This window comes from Typha angustifolia, chromosome 13 (genome assembly GCF_048772165.1).
Source record: "Typha angustifolia cultivar Huaian chromosome 13, ASM4877216v1, whole genome shotgun sequence".
Classification (NCBI taxonomy): Eukaryota; Viridiplantae; Streptophyta; class Magnoliopsida; order Poales; family Typhaceae; genus Typha; species Typha angustifolia.
Window position 1 is genome coordinate 17,623,755 of NC_133251.1, and position 16,657 is coordinate 17,640,411.

Sequence of the window (16,657 nt, forward strand, 5' to 3'; positions counted from 1 at the left end):
CCTGTCTGCACTCGCCACCCAATCCACTCGGCAAGACCCACTACATTCTTCGTGGTACCGTAGCCGGAGTCAACTACTCTGCAGAAAAGGGCATTCTCGTCATTCTCATGTACACTTCCACACGGTTGCGAGCCGACACGGACGCGCTTTGACCCCACGGCGGTATGTTGTTCACTCGAGAACTTCCGAGTGCTGTCAGTTTTCTCCACTGTCGAGGTCAATGGCTTCGAATCAACCCCCCCAATCGGACGGCCAGATATCACTCAGTGATCTACTCTAAAGTGAACCGAGCGAGCAACTTATGTTCCCTTATATATTTTTTGCATATCCATCCAACTAGAAGTTCTTATTTGCATAATATTCTTTTGAGATTTTTTGCCCACTGCGAGGGATGAGATTTCAAATGAGGCCTTCGTGAGGTGCATATATGCAAATATTCTGGAGGAAGAGAAGTCCACCTCGGAGTCGAGAAAAAGAAACGGCGAATGGAATCGAGACGACGACGACCTCGGCGAGAGGAGGAGGAGAAGAGCTAAGCGCGAGAACCGGGAGAGATAGAGAGAGATAGAGATCTCAAAAACCTACTCTCTTCTTCTTCCTCTCGGATTTCTCGCCCCACAAAACCCTCCTTTTGTTTTATTTTTCAAGTGAGTCCTCTCTCTCTCTCCCTCTCTCCCTTCCTTACCTTTTCTTCTCTCTTCTCCACCATGTTTGCGGAATCCAATCCACCCAAGGATTCAACCTCCAAATCTCTCGATCTCGAAAACCAAGATCAGAGATCCCACCTTTTTCGCGACGGAGGCGACCCCGGCCCCAAAAGCGGCACCTCCATCCCCCAAGAACTCACCTTGAGCTATTTGTGCGAGAATCCCAAGTTGGGCCTCCAAGAAAAGGAGCTCCCTTTGGAGAAATCGCGCTCTAAGGGGAAGGAGATCGTCGCGGAGTCGTCGGCCCAAGAGGAGCGGCGTTGGATTGAAATGGATTTCTTCCAGTTGGCTGGCCGGAAGCGGGAGGGGCTCGAGGGGCTCGAGGCCGATGGCCGCGAGAAGAAGGTCAAGATGGAGACCCTCAATTTGTCCCTCGCACCCCCGAACCTCTCGCTCTCGCTAACTTCATCGAACCCGGTTGGTCCGAGTGCAGCAGCACCGCGGCCCGCTGCCCCGAGCTCGGTTCCGGCGAAGAGGGCCTATAGCGCCGATACCAGGACGACGAACTCCAATGACTTTGCTGCCTCACTTTCGTATACGTACTCCGTCCCATTCTCGCATAATCCGAGCTGTTCGCTTACCCGGAACTCGACGGAAAACTATGAGGCTTCGAGGGAGAATGATCATATATGGCATGCAGGGGAGGGGACCAATGGGTCTGTTCATAGTAGGTTCAAGCCTGTGGGTGACGGCAATAGCATTGCTTTTGCAAATCCTGGTGGACATCCTCAGATGCAGGGTGGCAACAACAAGGAATTGAACAACAGTTTTTATAGAGGATCCGGTTCGGAGAACATCTCCTTCTTTCCCTCGGAGTTGCCCGCAAGACCGCCAAGGGTTAACGGAGTTGCAAGTTCAGATAGCGGGAAGAATCTGATGCTCACGAGGCCTGATAGGGTACTGAGGGAAATTGTTTCAGAGTCTGTTCCTGCCATAGCACAGATACTTGAAGACTTTGCTAGTGAGTCATTAGAAACTTTGAAGGGATATTTGAGGAATCTAATGGAGGCGCCTGAGAAGAAGGATGAGTTTGCTAGCCTGCAGAGAAAGCTTGAGAGGAGATCGGATCTTACCTTCGAGACCCTATCAAAATCCCACAAGACGCAGCTTGAAATTATGGTCGCCATCAAGACTGGTATTGTAAATTTTGTATCTGGTAAGAATCGTATACCTTCCACCGAGTTGGTGGAGATATTCTTGCTCATGAGATGCAGGAATGTGAACTGCAATAGCATACTGCCTGTCGATGACTGCAACTGCAAGATATGCTCCACCAAGAAAGGATTTTGTAGCTCATGCATGTGTCCAGTTTGTCTCAAGTTCGATTGTGCTTCAAATACATGCAGTTGGGTTGGATGTGATGTATGCTCGCACTGGTGCCATGCTGTTTGTGGACTTGAAAAGAACCTAATTAGACCTGGACCTACCCTGAAAGGATCTATGGGTACAACAGAGATGCAGTTTCTGTGCCTCGGCTGTGGGCATGCTTCTGAAATGTTTGGATTTGTTAAAGAAGTATTTAATTTATGTGCAAAAGAATGGAGCTTGGAGACCTTGATGAAAGAACTAGACTGCGTTAGGAAGATCTTCCATGCTAGTGAGGATTTTGAAGGGAAGGGACTTCATGCAAAGGCTGAAGAAATCCTCAGGAATCTCAGCAAGAAACAAATTTCCCCTTCAGATGCATGCAACAGCATGCTCCATTTTTTCAGATGTGAGTTCCTTATATTTATTTTGTTCTCTGTGCTATCACTTCCCCTTTGTAGAAAGGTTACATTTATTTGTCGTTAGGTTGAAGTCTATCATTTCTTACTTTTCAAAGGAAATGTCTTTTTATTCCTGACTTGCATTCATGTCAAATACGAGTATAAATTCGAAGAAACTTGCAATAAGTGTTAAGATTGACCTATTGAAGAATGTTATCCAGAAGAATAAGATTGAGACATTGGTTCAACTTGCAATCCTACTCTTAAATTCCTATTTTTCAGTATTATAATTATTAGCTTACCAACATCTTTAAAAACCTAAGTTGTTAGGGAACAACGGTTTTTAGTTCTTATATTCTAGCACTCCCTTCATGTCTAGGTTTGACATATTTTAATAGGCCTGATTCATGGATTTTGAGTTAAATGACTGGAGGATTTTAAATTCTAATAACGATTAAGGCTGGTCGGATTCAAAATAAGGACCTTCTACTCTAATACCACGTTAGTTCACCAACTTCTCTAAAACCTCAAGTTGTTAAGGAATGACAGTTTGTAATGTAATTCTTTGACAGTGTTGCATTATCTGTCAGCGAATTGACCTCTGTAAAGTACAACAGAGGTCTGATCCTACCATCCTAAAGCTAGTTTGTTTTATCATGACAGTTACTCAGTTTCCTTGGCCCTTTTAATTTTACTTCTTTTGAGGTTCTTGCATTGGTTAATATTTCTTGCAAGTACCGTATTGTTTGCTCCACAAGCAGTCATAAGTGGGAAAGCATGCCAACTTTGATAATGTTGTTTATCCTGTGTGATATAGAGTTGCATGATATATTTTATTGATTCCTAGATGCCAGAATACAGTCAAGCCGTCAAAATTAAGAAAATAAGAAAATCCAGCTTTTATTTTTAGTATATTATACTGCAAAAGGTCATCTTCTATTTTAGCCTTTTCCTACTATGTTGCCATGAGACAGCATCAAGCTACTATGTCCTACGGCTTGTCACTGTTACTGAATTTGAATTTGCAATTTTTAAAAGGTACTGTTTTGTCATTGCAGATGGAGTCACAGAGTTCTCTGTCACTGGTAGCACATCCAAAAATGCAGTGACAGCTCAAGTAAGTCAGCTTACTGATATGCTTCCATGTTCATCACCAACAACAAGCACTCCAGCAAATGCGTTCGACTTCAAAACCACCAGTGCAATGCTAGACACCAAGACAGATGCTCTTAAAGCAGCCCCTAATTTTACCCCATCTAAGGAGGATGACTTCCAGAACTTGGAGACCATCGTAAAATTGAAGGAGGCAGAAGCAAAGCTCTTCCAGAGATTGGCGGATGATGCCAGGAGGGAGGTGGAGGGCTACCGCCAGATTGTCCGTGCCAAGACTGAAAAGCTGGAGGAGGAGTACTCCTCTAAGCTGGCGAAGCTGTGCATACAGGAGATGGAAGGCAAGAGGAAGAAGAAGCTTGAGGAACTTAAGTTGCTCGAGAACTCCCACTGTGACTATCACAAGATGAAGCTGAGGATGCAAGCTGAGATAGCAAGCTTGCTCGAAAGGATGGAAGCAACAAAGAAAATGTGGGTATAGCAATTATGTTAGGTTTCATGTAATGTCATCTTTGTTTTCTTCTTTTTCTTATTTCTGCTGCTTTTGGTCTGTAAGAATTCTAGACTGGTTATATTTCTCTATGATTTTCTATCTTTAGTTTGTATCCAAGGAACTTCCTACAAACCATCAAGGTTCACTGCTATGATTTTCTATCAGCTCCTATTCCAGCTGTGGTTTTAGTTTGCAGATATGTATACTCAAATAAGTAGTGTGTGGTCAATTAGTGAGCTACTTTTAACTTTCACTTCAAGGATTTATACCAGAGACTGACATGTAAATGTAGGCTTACAGTTTGGAGGTTCAATTGAAGCTTCTCAGATATTTTCTGTTTTCTGTAATATATGTTGCATATATTAAGTGCCATCTATATGTTACATGTATGATGTGCTATTTAATATGTTTTCAAATTAAACAATCCACAAAAGTTTATTATTATTTCTTAATTTGTCCTAATTAGGCTCCTAATATTCCAAAAGTTTAGTAGTCCACAGTGATTTCTATTATTTCGAGGACTTTTCCGTTGAAAGTAAACACAGATTTCATCTCACAACAACTACACATTTATATTCAGAGGAAGTTGGAACAAACAGTACAACCTCTAGTGAAATATTTCCTTCTTGTGCATCCTTGCCAAGTGAAATATTTCCTTCTTGTGCATCATCACCATTACATTGCACCTATGCAGTGGATAATTCCCAATTCTTGCTTTCCAATTACCAGAAGAATCTCTTCCCATATCACTACTTTGCATCATCACCATTACATTGCACCTATGCAGTGGATAATTCTCAATTCTTGCTTTCCAAATTACCAGAAGAATCTCCGCCCATATCACTACTTTGGGGATCAACTCTCTCCCATCACAAGGAAGAGGTCAATCAATGCTCCTGGATAGTGTCCAGGAAGGAGCTTAAGTCATCGCCATTCCTTCGGAAGGTATGTCGAAGAGCTTACATCAGCACTGTAGAATGACTCATCCAGGATTGTAAAAATGTTTTCATCCTTCATAGCATCCCATTTCAGAACCTCCCTAACATACTTAAAAGCATCACCGACGGTGGTGCGCTCCAGAGCCTTAGTCTGGAAAACAAAAAGCTTCCTATCACTGATGGAGGCATATAGATCTTTAAATTTCACAGCAATGAAATAGTATGCATGGCTGGCCAGTGATTGGTTAGTGTGGTGCGGCTTCACTGGGCTGAAGTCTGCAAACCACTCGCACACTGTCAAAGGTATCCTGTTAACCTTTTCTTCAAAGACATCGTACTTGTTCAGGAGAAGCACAAATGGCGTATTCCTAAAAGATGGGTGCCTCACTACATTCTCAAATAGTTCTTTGCTTGCAATCATCTTATTGCAGAGTTGACCTGAGGCTTGCTCCCATGTCTGGTCATAGTCACTAAGAGAAATGCAGAAGATCACGGCATGGACATCTTCAAACATTCCCAGCAACTTACAGCCTTCAGTCAATCCGTTAGATTCTATACGAATCAACTGGTATCTGAAACAATGGAGTAAGACCAAAATTGGTAAACTTTTGCATGATCAATGGTAAAAGAATGAGTGTTCGTACTATTGTTAGTTAGACAAATCTTTGCAAGTTCTTCCAATCGGTATTGGAACTGTCATCTAGCTTTCAACTTAATCTAAGAATCTGAGAGAGATAATGTTGCTAACTTGTTACATGGATATAAGCCATCTAGAGGAGATAATTGATTTAATTGTTTAATTATCTAATAAATTATACTTGTCTTTGGTATAACGCCTGACTGCCAGTTAGTCTAAAACACTATGATAAAAGAAAAAGGACTTACTTTGTTTGAGAAGATGGGCAGTCAAATTTGTTGCTATATGGCTCAGATATCGGACTTTCATCATCTATGCAGAACTCAAGCAAAGCAAGACCATTGCACTGGTTGATACCCTCAGCAAATAGGATGTCCTTCTCAGTAGGTTCATACTCATTGCTGGATACTTCGATAGCCTGAAGACAAGTGCACCATACAATCAAAATATGCCATCAGTGCGATCTTATAAAAACCTTCACTCACTACCAGGAATTATTCAAAGCAATGATTCCAAGAGTTGTCAAGATTTGGTCTTTGAATCATCTAAGTTTTTTTTTTTTTTTCTATATGGAATGACAAACCTGTAACAACACATCTGGGATATGGGGGATGGCATGAATACTAAGTTTATGGAATGGCTGTGCATCGGGTAGCTCCACAGGGATGAATATAAACAAAGAAAAGGCTGATGCATGTTTATGGGTACAAAGAGAACACAAGAGTACACAGTAGAAAAATAAATGTATCCACAACAGAGAAAAACCAAACTTCAACTCAGAAATAATTAAACTTAAAGTATAGCCGGTCTAGGATTGAATGAGGCTCTTATAATGTATCTGGGAGCATACCCGATCAAGAAAATAACTGGCAACATCGGAGAGAAAAGGTAACTCATTTCTTCTTTTGTATGTCTCTTGAATTGCAGGATCTTTCCAGACCTCCTCTACAATAGGGGCATACTCCCGTGTGGCAGCAGGGAAAAAAGCATCTAGATCTCCCAGTGCCACAATCTCCAACAGCCAGTCTGAAAAATGCTTTAACCTTTGGTTGATTGAATACACACTTGACCTGCTTTCCTTTATGCTGCCTTCCCCTGCTATCGTTCACAATAGCATCTTAATTTCGTATTTTTCATGATTCACATGCCCAATCAACTTCAACTTGCAATATTGTAAAGAAAGTACAAGAAGGTAGATTCATGATCACAAATTTACTATTAACATGTTAAAATTCTCACCAATCACGAGTGTATGACATATTATACAGGAATAGACCATAAATTTAGTTGTAAAGTACAAGTAGACAACCCTAAATCTAAGAATGAAATAAAGAGACTAAAAGGCATCTAGATTACTGTAGAATTTGACCTAAACAATGGCTGGATCATCAACATATAGCCCATCACCCGTGAATTCTTTTCTTCAAGGGATAAAAATTAAAGAAAGATCATAAGAGTATTCTAATTCTATAATAGTGTAGAAATCACCTAAACAATGGTTGGGATTTTCAGCATGCAACCTGTGAGTTGTTTTACCTTCCATAACTTCATCCTCAAAGCGTTCCCTTCCTTCAAGCAATGCACTAAGATACTTGTAGAGATTGCTTTGAATGATGAGTTTCATGCTTTCCATCTCTTCTGGAGTGAACTTGTTTCCATATAAAAACTTGGCCTATGTGATGGGAAATAGTAATATATGTTATAAATATGGAAATAGTAAATGGAGTAATCTTTCAGCAAGTTGACAAGATAATGCAATATGAGCATTCCACTAAACAAGTAAATATTCTTACATCAATGTGTGGAAAACTTTTAAAATTGATGTAACTAGGAGGTACATTGTGAAAAAAACAATTTCAATCCGCTGAGTATGTTAACAAAGCTCCAACCAGAACATAGCATTACAAATTAAGATTGCACAAACAACATAAGAAAAATCCACAGCATACAACATATAAGCTACAGTGGATATTAATATAATGTTGACAAAAAAAGAACATTATATATCTCATATATACATGGTAAGTGTAGAAAAATGTAGAAACACGTATCAACCGTTAGCAGAATTATCCTTCTAATTCTTTTTACTTAATGAACAAGAAAGAAACATCCAAAATTCACAACCTATGTATTCCAGATATTTCAGATACTCTATGTCATGATCCATGTGTTTGGTTTTGACTTTCATGATTATATATTGATATTTGTATCAGACTATCAGTACCACTGGAGCTTATGGGATTTTAATAACTCCATGATGAAGTGAAAGACCAACATTCTTTATACTTCATCACCTTATAATTTTATAATCATGCATGATGGAAAAGTTGCTTCAAAAATATATAATAATTAATGCTATAATGGATTTCTCAAAACCTTTGTAGAGTAGTTCAACTGGAAGAATGAATAATATATACAGAGTAAGTAGCTGTAGTACCTGTTTAAAGATGGTGCTGGATCCGGAGCCTTCGAGTCCAAGCAACAAAAGTTTCTGGACTCGTTTTTGCTCTAGATACTCAGGAATTGATCTACTTGAAAATGCAGATGCATCCTCTCCGAACCCAGGAGGATTTCCAGGAGGCATGGGCAATGAAAACAGCGAACATATAAGACGAGTTGATGCCTGACTAGCAAACAGCACAATAGTTGCTCAATTAATTGACCTAGAATTGCCATCAACATAGAGCAGTCATCCATTAAAAGATGAAATGTACCTTCTCCCAAATATTTCCTCTTATTACGCTCTGTCCCTCTTCCTCGTAAGAACCATCATCATACACCCAGAAATGAGTATCTCGGAGGCATTGGACATTGGCCAACTGAATCAATATCCAGTTAAAACTCTAGTCAAGTACCCATTTGAGCTTTAAGAACTTGAAGAGACAGGCTGTAATATTACGAAAAAATGATGAATAACCCCAAAAAAATACCAACGTCACTTGAAACATCATGCTAAGAAATCAGTCTATTAGATTAACCTAATATGTGGTACAAACAAACTAAAGAAAGTAATTCATGTATTGAAAACTGTTCAAACATAGAGAGGATTGAAACCTGTCTTAGATGAATCAACATATCAAAAGCAATAGTACTCTTAGTGTAGTGAACTGAGACTTCCAGATTTGTGGATAACAATTAAGTTGAAGTCAGAGATATTCAGATGTATGTCTTCATTGAAATAAAATTCTGAAAAAATAACTGAATGAGATATCACAATACTAACAGTAAAATTGCTATGTCAATCACATGTTGCATAAATAGTAAAGATAATAGAAAATAGAGTAAGTGGTGATTGCTAGTACGTATCAACTTGGACAACTAACAGAGAAAGCATATCATAGAAAAAAGCTAAGACCTTACCTTTAGCACCCTAAGTTCCATTTTTGTGATTTCACGGCCATTAATAAAGACCTGTGTATTACCATTGCTTGCATCTGACTGCAGTTTCCCTCCAACATTCAGCTTCGAACTAATAATCCTGTCAGGTCGCTCACCTTCCTGCCATGGTACCCGAAGAAGACATAAAAACCCAACTCTATGTTCAATATAAGGTAGCCAGATCATTAATAGGAAAGAAATTATAATTGCAGATTAGGAATAAAGTTAAGTTTAAACCTAAGGGGAGATCCTAGTTCCACAACAGGCATAAGCAAACTTCTTTAAACCCAAAGAAACTAGCTCTCTCAGTATGAACCTTCTTTTGTTATTATGCTAGACAACTTATCTGATACCCACCTATTATCTCACAATAGAAATATGAACTCAAATGAAGCATAATTGTGCTTTTCATTTATAAGAAAAAAAGAGATACAACAACAATGTGCTCCATCAATGTACTTCTATCCATCAAATCCCTATTTTTCACTTGGATTTAAACATGGAAATAAGTGAAGAACTAAAAAAGCCAAGTCAAAATGCTAGAACTTTGGGTACAAAAAATGTCACCTTTCCCCACAATCCAGAATCTTTGTCATACCAGTACCTCCCCGGCTTCAACTTCTGTGGCGGCATCGGACACCCCAGGATCTCATCGAGCTCTTCCTGCCTCAGCGGCTGCCCGTTGACCACCAACTGCTCTGGCCTGAGCTGGTTCGCGGCGCAGTCCCTCTCCGCCTTCATGATCTGCTGAACTTCCAGTGGGCTGCACAATTTAGCTAACATCCTTGAGCATTTCCCGAGGCCAGGCCGCCTCGACTCCGCAATTGGCCGGCCAATGCAGTTCACACATTTCCTTCCCTCGGGCATTGACCCCATCGCCTTCAGCACACAATTACTGCAGTACTTCGCTTCACACACCAAACACACCTCCCTCTCCTTCAAGATGTTACCTTTCCCACATCGGCTGCAGATCCCCCTCCTACTCCACCTGTCCCTCGACGGAGGCAATAGGTCCGGCGCCTTTACGCCAGCATCGTGGGACTCGTCAGAAGCGTCCAACGACAGTGCCCCTGACCGCATCGGCGGGGACTCGGAGGGCGACCTCGTGCCGCCTCCGCCATCGGAGTCCGACGGCGGCGGGACGGCGGAGGACGATCGCGGAGGCTCCGGGATCCGGATGCGGGAGAAACGTCGGCCCCTTGGCAGCGCCGCCATGTCAGCAGAAATCCCGGCGACGGTCGGGGAGGAGCTCCGTTGGGTTATGGGCTCCAAACTAGGGCCTTCGTACTCGAAGGCGATCGAGTAGTCGAGGTGCTCCTCGTCGGGGAGAGGAGCTCCGGAAGGCAACATCTTCCTCAGCGCCTCCTCCCACGAGGTCGTGCCCTTGCTGTCCGGCTCCGCCTCTGCCGCCGCTGCCATTCCAAACTTCTTAGATATCTTCGCCGAAGGAGTTACAGTTAGATCTACGATTAGGGTTTTGTGGACGCCATCAAATCAAATCAACTGAGGTAGGAGGAGGAGGAGGAGGAAAGGAATGCAGCAGAGTTGCAGACGTAACGGATAGATTTGACGGAAGATGCTGTGAGTCAGCAGGCTCATTTCTTGCTGTCGTCGGTGGGGGAGGGCTGCCAATAACGGCTAGTTATTATGGGCTCATAAATTATTAAACAGGTAAGTTCCTCTTTTTATTCGCTGCTGTATGTATTTTATGTTTTAAATGCTACTGATGATTGAGTCAAAGTAGACTACTAATTCACCAAGTTAAATATTTGAATAGGCTTATTCATCTAAAATAATAACAAGCTATCCTTTTTGGGAAACATGCGAGTTGGGCTTGGGCTGCCCACGTGGCGGCCCGGCCTTAATAAAACGAGGAATTAATTCACTTATTTAATAATACATAAATAGATAGAATGGGGGCGTTCTTTGCCGGAGCCCGGACACACGAGTAAACCGGGCCAAACTTGGGCCATGGGTGGTTCGGAGTGGGCCAAAGGCGTTGGTTGCTTTGCTGGATTGTTCCTAACTGGTCGTCGATGGTGGGCCAGGCCTTGGTTTACTCTACTCGTGAGTCGTGAGTCGTGAGTCGTGAGGACCTTATCCACTTTTGAGAACCTATCTATCAAGTTTTCTTTTTCTTTCTTTCTTAATTATTGGATCCAGGTACTTCAAACCCACTCAAGGTGATTCTTCTTCTTCTTCATCTTCTTCTTCTTGTTGGTAGCAGCAGCAGCATAAGTCCAAAAGTTTGACAACCTTTGCTTGCTAAACAATGCGACGCCACCCACCGTTTCCATTATCGCGATCCACCCAACCCCTTCCTTTCCACATGCAAACAGCTGGATGTGAACACACAGACAAGGACTTCACTTCGCTTGTTCCCCTCCCAATCCATTTGCAACTCTCTTTACCTACTCTTTGACGTTATTAGTCAGAGAGAAAGAGAGGTAGGTCTTTGACGTGCACCAGAAGGAGAGGGGCGTTTTGGGAAGAGAATTGGTGTACAGGAAGGAGGGGAAGGAAGAAAATGGGCAGAGGGATGTAAGTTGGTGTCACGAGGTCACTTTGGGAAACGGAGACCGTAATTCTAGACAAGGGTCAATTTTGGGATGTCTGCGTGGAATGGATGAGCACAAGTTGGGTACGCGATATTATATAAATTTGATCAAATCATTTGAAGCTAGCTACGCAATTTTATTTTATTTTTTGCTGAGAAATGTTTAATTACTGAGTTTGAGTTGGAAATTAAATTAAACTAAATTAGATTAGATGAAATTGGTCTTACTCTGTCAGTAAGATTTTAGGGGATCCGTCGTTACGCAGTTTCCGAGGTGTTTCTTCTCGTGATACATGGGGCCCAATGCCCCCATGCAAATTGCGACCAACTCCGTACCGCCAGTGACCCCAAGGACGCTTGATCTCCATCAGACGGCGGGCGAAGGGCGAGCGGCGACTGCTCTTGTTACCGTTGCGACTGCGCCTGTGGGCCCAGCCCATGGATTCGACAAATTTTGCTAAGGCGGCCCGCTACCTCTCAAACGGCTACATCCTGCTGACGTGGCATGCCCCGAGTCGTCCACGTTGGAGTTGGTAAGTTGCACCAGAGTGAAGCCCCTGATCTGCTCATTTTTTCGATTATTTATTATTATTATTATATGTCCTCACTTGCTGTTGGATAGAATGCTTATTATAATTATTATTAGGTTTTTAATTACACTTAGTTCTTCAAACTATCTATCACCTTTTTTTTTTACCATATAGACTCCTGAATTAAAGGATTTACATAGCTATTTTTTATTTTTTAAGTTCAGAAAGAGACAAAGGAGTAAGTGTATTAACTTTGATTATTATGAACATCATAATTATTTTTAATATTGTGTTTTAACATTAAAAGTTTAGCATCCCAAGCATGACAAGCATAAATCATAACTTCAAAAGAGAAAAGATTAGAATAAAGTGCCAGAGCTGAGTTATTCTCCAGAACTTATCTAGTTTAGGTCTAATGCTGTACAAGCCCTCTGCTATGGGAAAAAAAGAGAGAGAAAGGGAACAAATATGGGCAGCCATTAGCCAGCACATCATTTGGCCAAGTTGCCCAGTGAGAGTGTGGTCCTCCCCACTTATGCTACTTCAATTAGTATTGCCACAGACTAAGGCAGTGTTTGTTTAATGTCTGAAGTCTTAAATGCCAACAAAGTGTGTATGTATATTTTGATTAACAAAGGTGTCTGATAACTTCATTACACACTTAAAACACATTTCTAGAACAAATACTATTTACAAATAAAAAAAGACTTATGTACTAACTAAATACTGCCAAGTAATCATACCTTCATTACTTCCAAATTTGTTCATCTTCTCCCATTTTAAGAACATGCAAAGCAGTATATTTTTTTTTAATTAGGTGGTAATTGAAGTAATTAAAAGGAGGTGTTAAGAAGGAAATCTCTCTCTCTCTCATGTCTTGGTACAGAGAATTAACTCATTTTTTTCCTTTTCTTTTTCTCACTAATCCCAATAAAAAGGCAAGCTTTGCTCTGCTTCCCACTACCAAGCCTACCATTGCTTTCTTTCCTCCTCTCCCAAGGAACTGAGGGGAAAAAGATAGACCTCTTTCTTTCTTCTACTCGATAGAATAGAGAGAAAACCAACGCAGGGAGGAAGAGAAGCAGCACGAAGATGGCTTCTTCATCTTTTCTCTTCCTGTTTCTATTCTTGGGTTCTTCCCTTCCTCTCTTCATCTTCACCAATGGCGAGAAAGTTCCCACCTTGCCTAACCTCACCACCCTCTCCTTCGAGGAAGGCTACACGCAGCTCTTCGGCGACGCCAACCTTATGCTTCACCGTGATGGGAGAAGAGTCCACATCTCCCTCGACGAGAGAACTGGTTCATCTCCTTGTCTCCTTCACTATATATACATATCGATATCTTATTCCTTCTAGTTCCTTCTCTCTCTCTCTCTCTCTCTCTATGTATATATATATCTGATGGTGGATTGGATTCTTGAGGTACTCAGGTGCTGGATTCGCTTCTCAGGACCTCTACCTCCATGGATTCTTCAGCGCCTCCATCAAGCTTCCCTCTGATTACGCGGCCGGGGTTGTCGTCGCCTTCTATGTATGATTCTTCTCATTCACGTAGATAAAAACCCAATATTTATCATTCCTACAATCCCATTACGCTTGTATGTTTTCGTGAAATTTAGAGAAAGAATTACCGAAGTTGCGATTTTTCAGTACGAGTAGCGATGTGACGAGCCTTGCCTTCTGGGATTTCTTTCTTCCAAGTTCGAATTTGGCTTCAATAAGCTAACACCACTTGAGCAAGATAACTTTTCTTTTCTAGTTCTTCCATGGAAGTGCTTTTTCTTCTAGGGAACTTTGAGCAAGACATGAATAAGATATATACTTGAACTGTTCAAGTAGTTCTCTTCATGAATCCTTAAAGTATTATGGTTGCCTGTGTTAATTTTTCTCCCTTTCCAGCGCTATCGAGCAGTGAGTCTGTTGGTGTAAGAACCCTGTAGATTAATTTTTTTTACTGAAGAACAGACATGTTGGTGTTTTCTTCTTAAGCTCCAAATTTTCTTTACAAGTGTCTGGATTTTCAATTGTTTGTCTTATCTTGCTCATCTCATTAAAATCCACGTATTTTATTTCTAATTCTAACTTGGGTTTTCCATGTCCCGTCTCCGTTTGGATTTCTCTGCATCCTTCCAATAATCTGTCCATATTCAATTGTTTGAATAATTTGTTACTCTAAAATCTGTGCAATTATAATTCATAAAAAGCTTCTGTTGATGTTGTTATAGATGTCGAATGGAGATATGTTTGAGAAGACTCATGACGAACTGGACTTTGAGTTCTTGGGGAACGTAAGAGGGAGGGAATGGAGAGTTCAAACCAACATCTATGGGAACGGAAGCACATCGATTGGAAGGGAAGAGAGATACGGACTTTGGTTTGATCCCACAGAGGATTTTCATCAGTATGCCATCCTGTGGAGCCATGAGAGAATCATGTAAGTGTAGTTATCAAATTCAAAGAAAAAGTACATGAATTTAAGATATATGCTATACTTTATCTTCCCCTTACTTGAGTCCTCTCCTATTTTCCCTTCATTATGAGCTGCTTTGTTTCAAATTTGCCATGGAATTCTGATCCTTTTAGCACATTTTATCTTTTGATGTCCATTTATCCTTCATTTCCTACTTAAATGATTGATGCGGAGGTTTAATATTCAGAATGATTTCTTCTTGGTTGCTCTTCTGGATCTGTTTCTGTATTAGTTTCTTATTATTTTTATCTATGAGTAAATCCCCTACATTTTACTTGCTTCATGGTAGATATAATTTCTGGGTGGTTAATATGAATTCCTAAGTTGGGTTGTTTGAGACGAACTGGTCTCCATATATGTGCCAAGTTTCTTGTGTTCGTACAATGCTCTATCTTCTTTCTTCCTTCTCATAATTGAAAGATATTGGTCTCCTTTGGTTGCACCTTATAGGTGCTTAACTTCAAGAAATAATTTATAGACATCTCTATCTAGGATAGATTTCCTTTCTTTTTCTTCCTTTTTTTCTGAATTTCTCATACTTCACCTAGTTAAAGGACCAGTTCCATGCTTGCGATTCTGGGTTTACAGAGTGAATCAGAACTTCATCTTCACATGAGATATTCCCTTCGAAACTTTATTTTGCTTGAACTCATGATTTTCTGGTTTGATTCTCTTCTTCTTCTGCCTTCTGTTTTGTTCAGCAAAATTACCTTTGCATGTTACAAGCAAAGTTTTAAATCTTACTTCCTAACTTTATTTTGCTTTGTTTTCCCCTCTTTTCCTTGAGCAGATTCTATATTGATGATATTCCAATTAGGGAGGTGGTGAGGACCCCAGCCATGGGTGGGCAGTTTCCCTCTAAGCCCATGTCCCTCTATGCCACCATATGGGATGGTTCTAACTGGGCCACCTCTGGCGGACGCTACAAGGTCAATTACAAATATGCCCCTTATGTTGCCGAATTCTCTGATCTCATCCTCCATGGCTGTGCTGTCGATCCCACGAGTCACAGGCCAACCTGTGAAGCAGCTGATGCTCAGGTCTACAATTTCATCACAATGTCGAGCGAACAACGATCAGCCATGGAGAAGTTCCGCAAGAAGTACATGACTTATGGCTACTGCTATGATCGCATTCGCTACCAGACCCCTCCACTAGAGTGCAGCGTTGGTTCTGAGGCTGGTCTTTTCCTTTCATCAGGTGAAGCAAAGCTCTATGACCGCCGCCGCCATGGTAAGCGCCATCGTCGGAACACGGCAGATGCTGATATTTGAGTCCAGTTGGTTGGAAACCTAAGCATTGGGAGGGAATCATTATATATACCATGTATTCTTGTGATGTATAGAGAATTTATTGGAGGAAGGTAAGAGGTTTCAGTTGGTGGGTAGTAGATTTATCATTTAGATCACATATGTAATGTAAGTATAACACTTTGTCCTGTCCATGTTTTGTGTCTTCGCTGCCTTTCTTCGTCATAGACTACTTTCCTGAACCACCCTGATGTTCTTAGGTATATCTGAAGTAAAGATGCAGAGAGGAATGTATGAAAAGAGTAAATAAAAGATGAGGGGATTTTCTTTGCTATGTTTCGTCCTCTGTTCTGGTGGTTGTGGTGAAGGTGTAGGGCCACGATGTCTTTGCAGAATAAGAGGTAGTTGTGCTTGCTATCCCCTTTTGAGTTTGTTCTGGCCATTTGCAGTTGGCATTATATAGCACCTCCTTTTTGCCAATGTGGAGGTTGTTCTCAATGTCCTCTTCAACTCTGCAAAGTGGAAAGATTCTGCTGGTCTTTGCTTTGAGAGATAAGGCCATGGTGGTCCCTCTGGTGTATGAAGGGGGACCAACTTAGAAGGGCATGATGAGGTTGGGCAGTGTTTTCCCTCCATTCTAGTGAGAGAAGACAACTGTCCAACATTGTTTTGAGTTCTAAACTTGTGGAGATAAAATATGAACTGTCTAATAGTAAAAGGATAAAATTACTTCTTGTTTTATTTCCATCTTTTTTTTTTTAATTTTTGAATGCTTCAAATTTTAATGGCTGATTACAAAGAGTAATCCCAGTAGAATCCATACAAAATGATGGCATGGCCTTGTGGGGAGATAACCTACAAGTGATGTACATGAGAGGGAT

The 16,657-nt window shown here is 41.1% G+C and overlaps 3 protein-coding genes across 6 annotated transcripts; 2 read left to right on the forward strand and 1 right to left on the reverse strand.

The window, feature by feature from the left end:
• The first annotated feature begins 422 nt into the window (after nt 1-422).
• Nucleotides 423-4,180, forward strand: LOC140773408 (protein TITANIA-like). Its single transcript, XM_073115943.1, has 2 exons — nt 423-2,421; nt 3,472-4,180. The coding sequence occupies exons 1-2, from the start codon at nt 708-710 to the stop codon at nt 4,002-4,004; spliced, it is 2,247 nt and encodes a 748-aa protein (XP_072972044.1). The 5' UTR covers nt 423-707; the 3' UTR covers nt 4,005-4,180.
• Nucleotides 4,181-4,492: 312 nt separating this feature from the next.
• Nucleotides 4,493-10,611, reverse strand: LOC140773075 (extra-large guanine nucleotide-binding protein 3-like). Of its 4 annotated transcripts, none has more exons than XM_073115434.1 (8): nt 9,537-10,611; nt 8,952-9,089; nt 8,306-8,410; nt 8,029-8,214; nt 7,128-7,263; nt 6,442-6,686; nt 5,840-6,009; nt 4,493-5,526 (listed from the first exon to the last, which is right to left on the reverse strand). In XM_073115434.1, the coding sequence occupies exons 1-8, from the start codon at nt 10,386-10,388 to the stop codon at nt 4,941-4,943; spliced, it is 2,418 nt and encodes an 805-aa protein (XP_072971535.1). In that variant the 5' UTR covers nt 10,389-10,611; the 3' UTR covers nt 4,493-4,940. The 4 variants fall into 4 exon arrangements, with proteins under 4 accessions (XP_072971535.1, XP_072971534.1, XP_072971533.1 ...); XM_073115433.1 differs by having other exon boundaries at nt 6,442-6,689; XM_073115432.1 differs by having other exon boundaries at nt 7,080-7,263.
• Nucleotides 10,612-12,977: 2,366 nt separating this feature from the next.
• LOC140773077 (probable xyloglucan endotransglucosylase/hydrolase protein 28) lies at nt 12,978-16,110 on the forward strand. Its single transcript, XM_073115435.1, has 4 exons — nt 12,978-13,356; nt 13,487-13,587; nt 14,282-14,490; nt 15,317-16,110. Exons 1-4 carry the CDS (start codon nt 13,149-13,151, stop codon nt 15,798-15,800), a joined length of 1,002 nt encoding a protein of 333 aa, XP_072971536.1. The 5' UTR covers nt 12,978-13,148; the 3' UTR covers nt 15,801-16,110.
• Nucleotides 16,111-16,657: the final 547 nt, after the last annotated feature.

Coding starts and splice junctions, on each gene's coding strand:
- LOC140773408 (XM_073115943.1), top strand. CDS start 708: ATGTTTGCGGAATCCAATCCACCCAAGGATTCAACCTCCAAATCTCTC. Junction 2,422..3,471: donor CATGCTCCATTTTTTCAGAT/GTGAGTTCCTTA, acceptor TTGTCATTGCAG/ATGGAGTCACAGAGTTCTCT.
- LOC140773075 (XM_073115431.1), bottom strand. CDS start 10,388: ATGGCAGCGGCGGCAGAGGCGGAGCCGGACAGCAAGGGCACGACCTCG. Junction 7,264..8,028: donor CCAGCACCATCTTTAAACAG/GTACTACAGCTA, acceptor CCCATCACATAG/GCCAAGTTTTTATATGGAAA. Junction 5,527..5,839: donor TGCCCATCTTCTCAAACAAA/GTAAGTCCTTTT, acceptor CCATTGTTTCAG/ATACCAGTTGATTCGTATAG.
- LOC140773077 (XM_073115435.1), top strand. CDS start 13,149: ATGGCTTCTTCATCTTTTCTCTTCCTGTTTCTATTCTTGGGTTCTTCC. Junction 13,357..13,486: donor CTCCCTCGACGAGAGAACTG/GTTCATCTCCTT, acceptor TGAGGTACTCAG/GTGCTGGATTCGCTTCTCAG. Junction 13,588..14,281: donor GGGTTGTCGTCGCCTTCTAT/GTATGATTCTTC, acceptor ATGTTGTTATAG/ATGTCGAATGGAGATATGTT.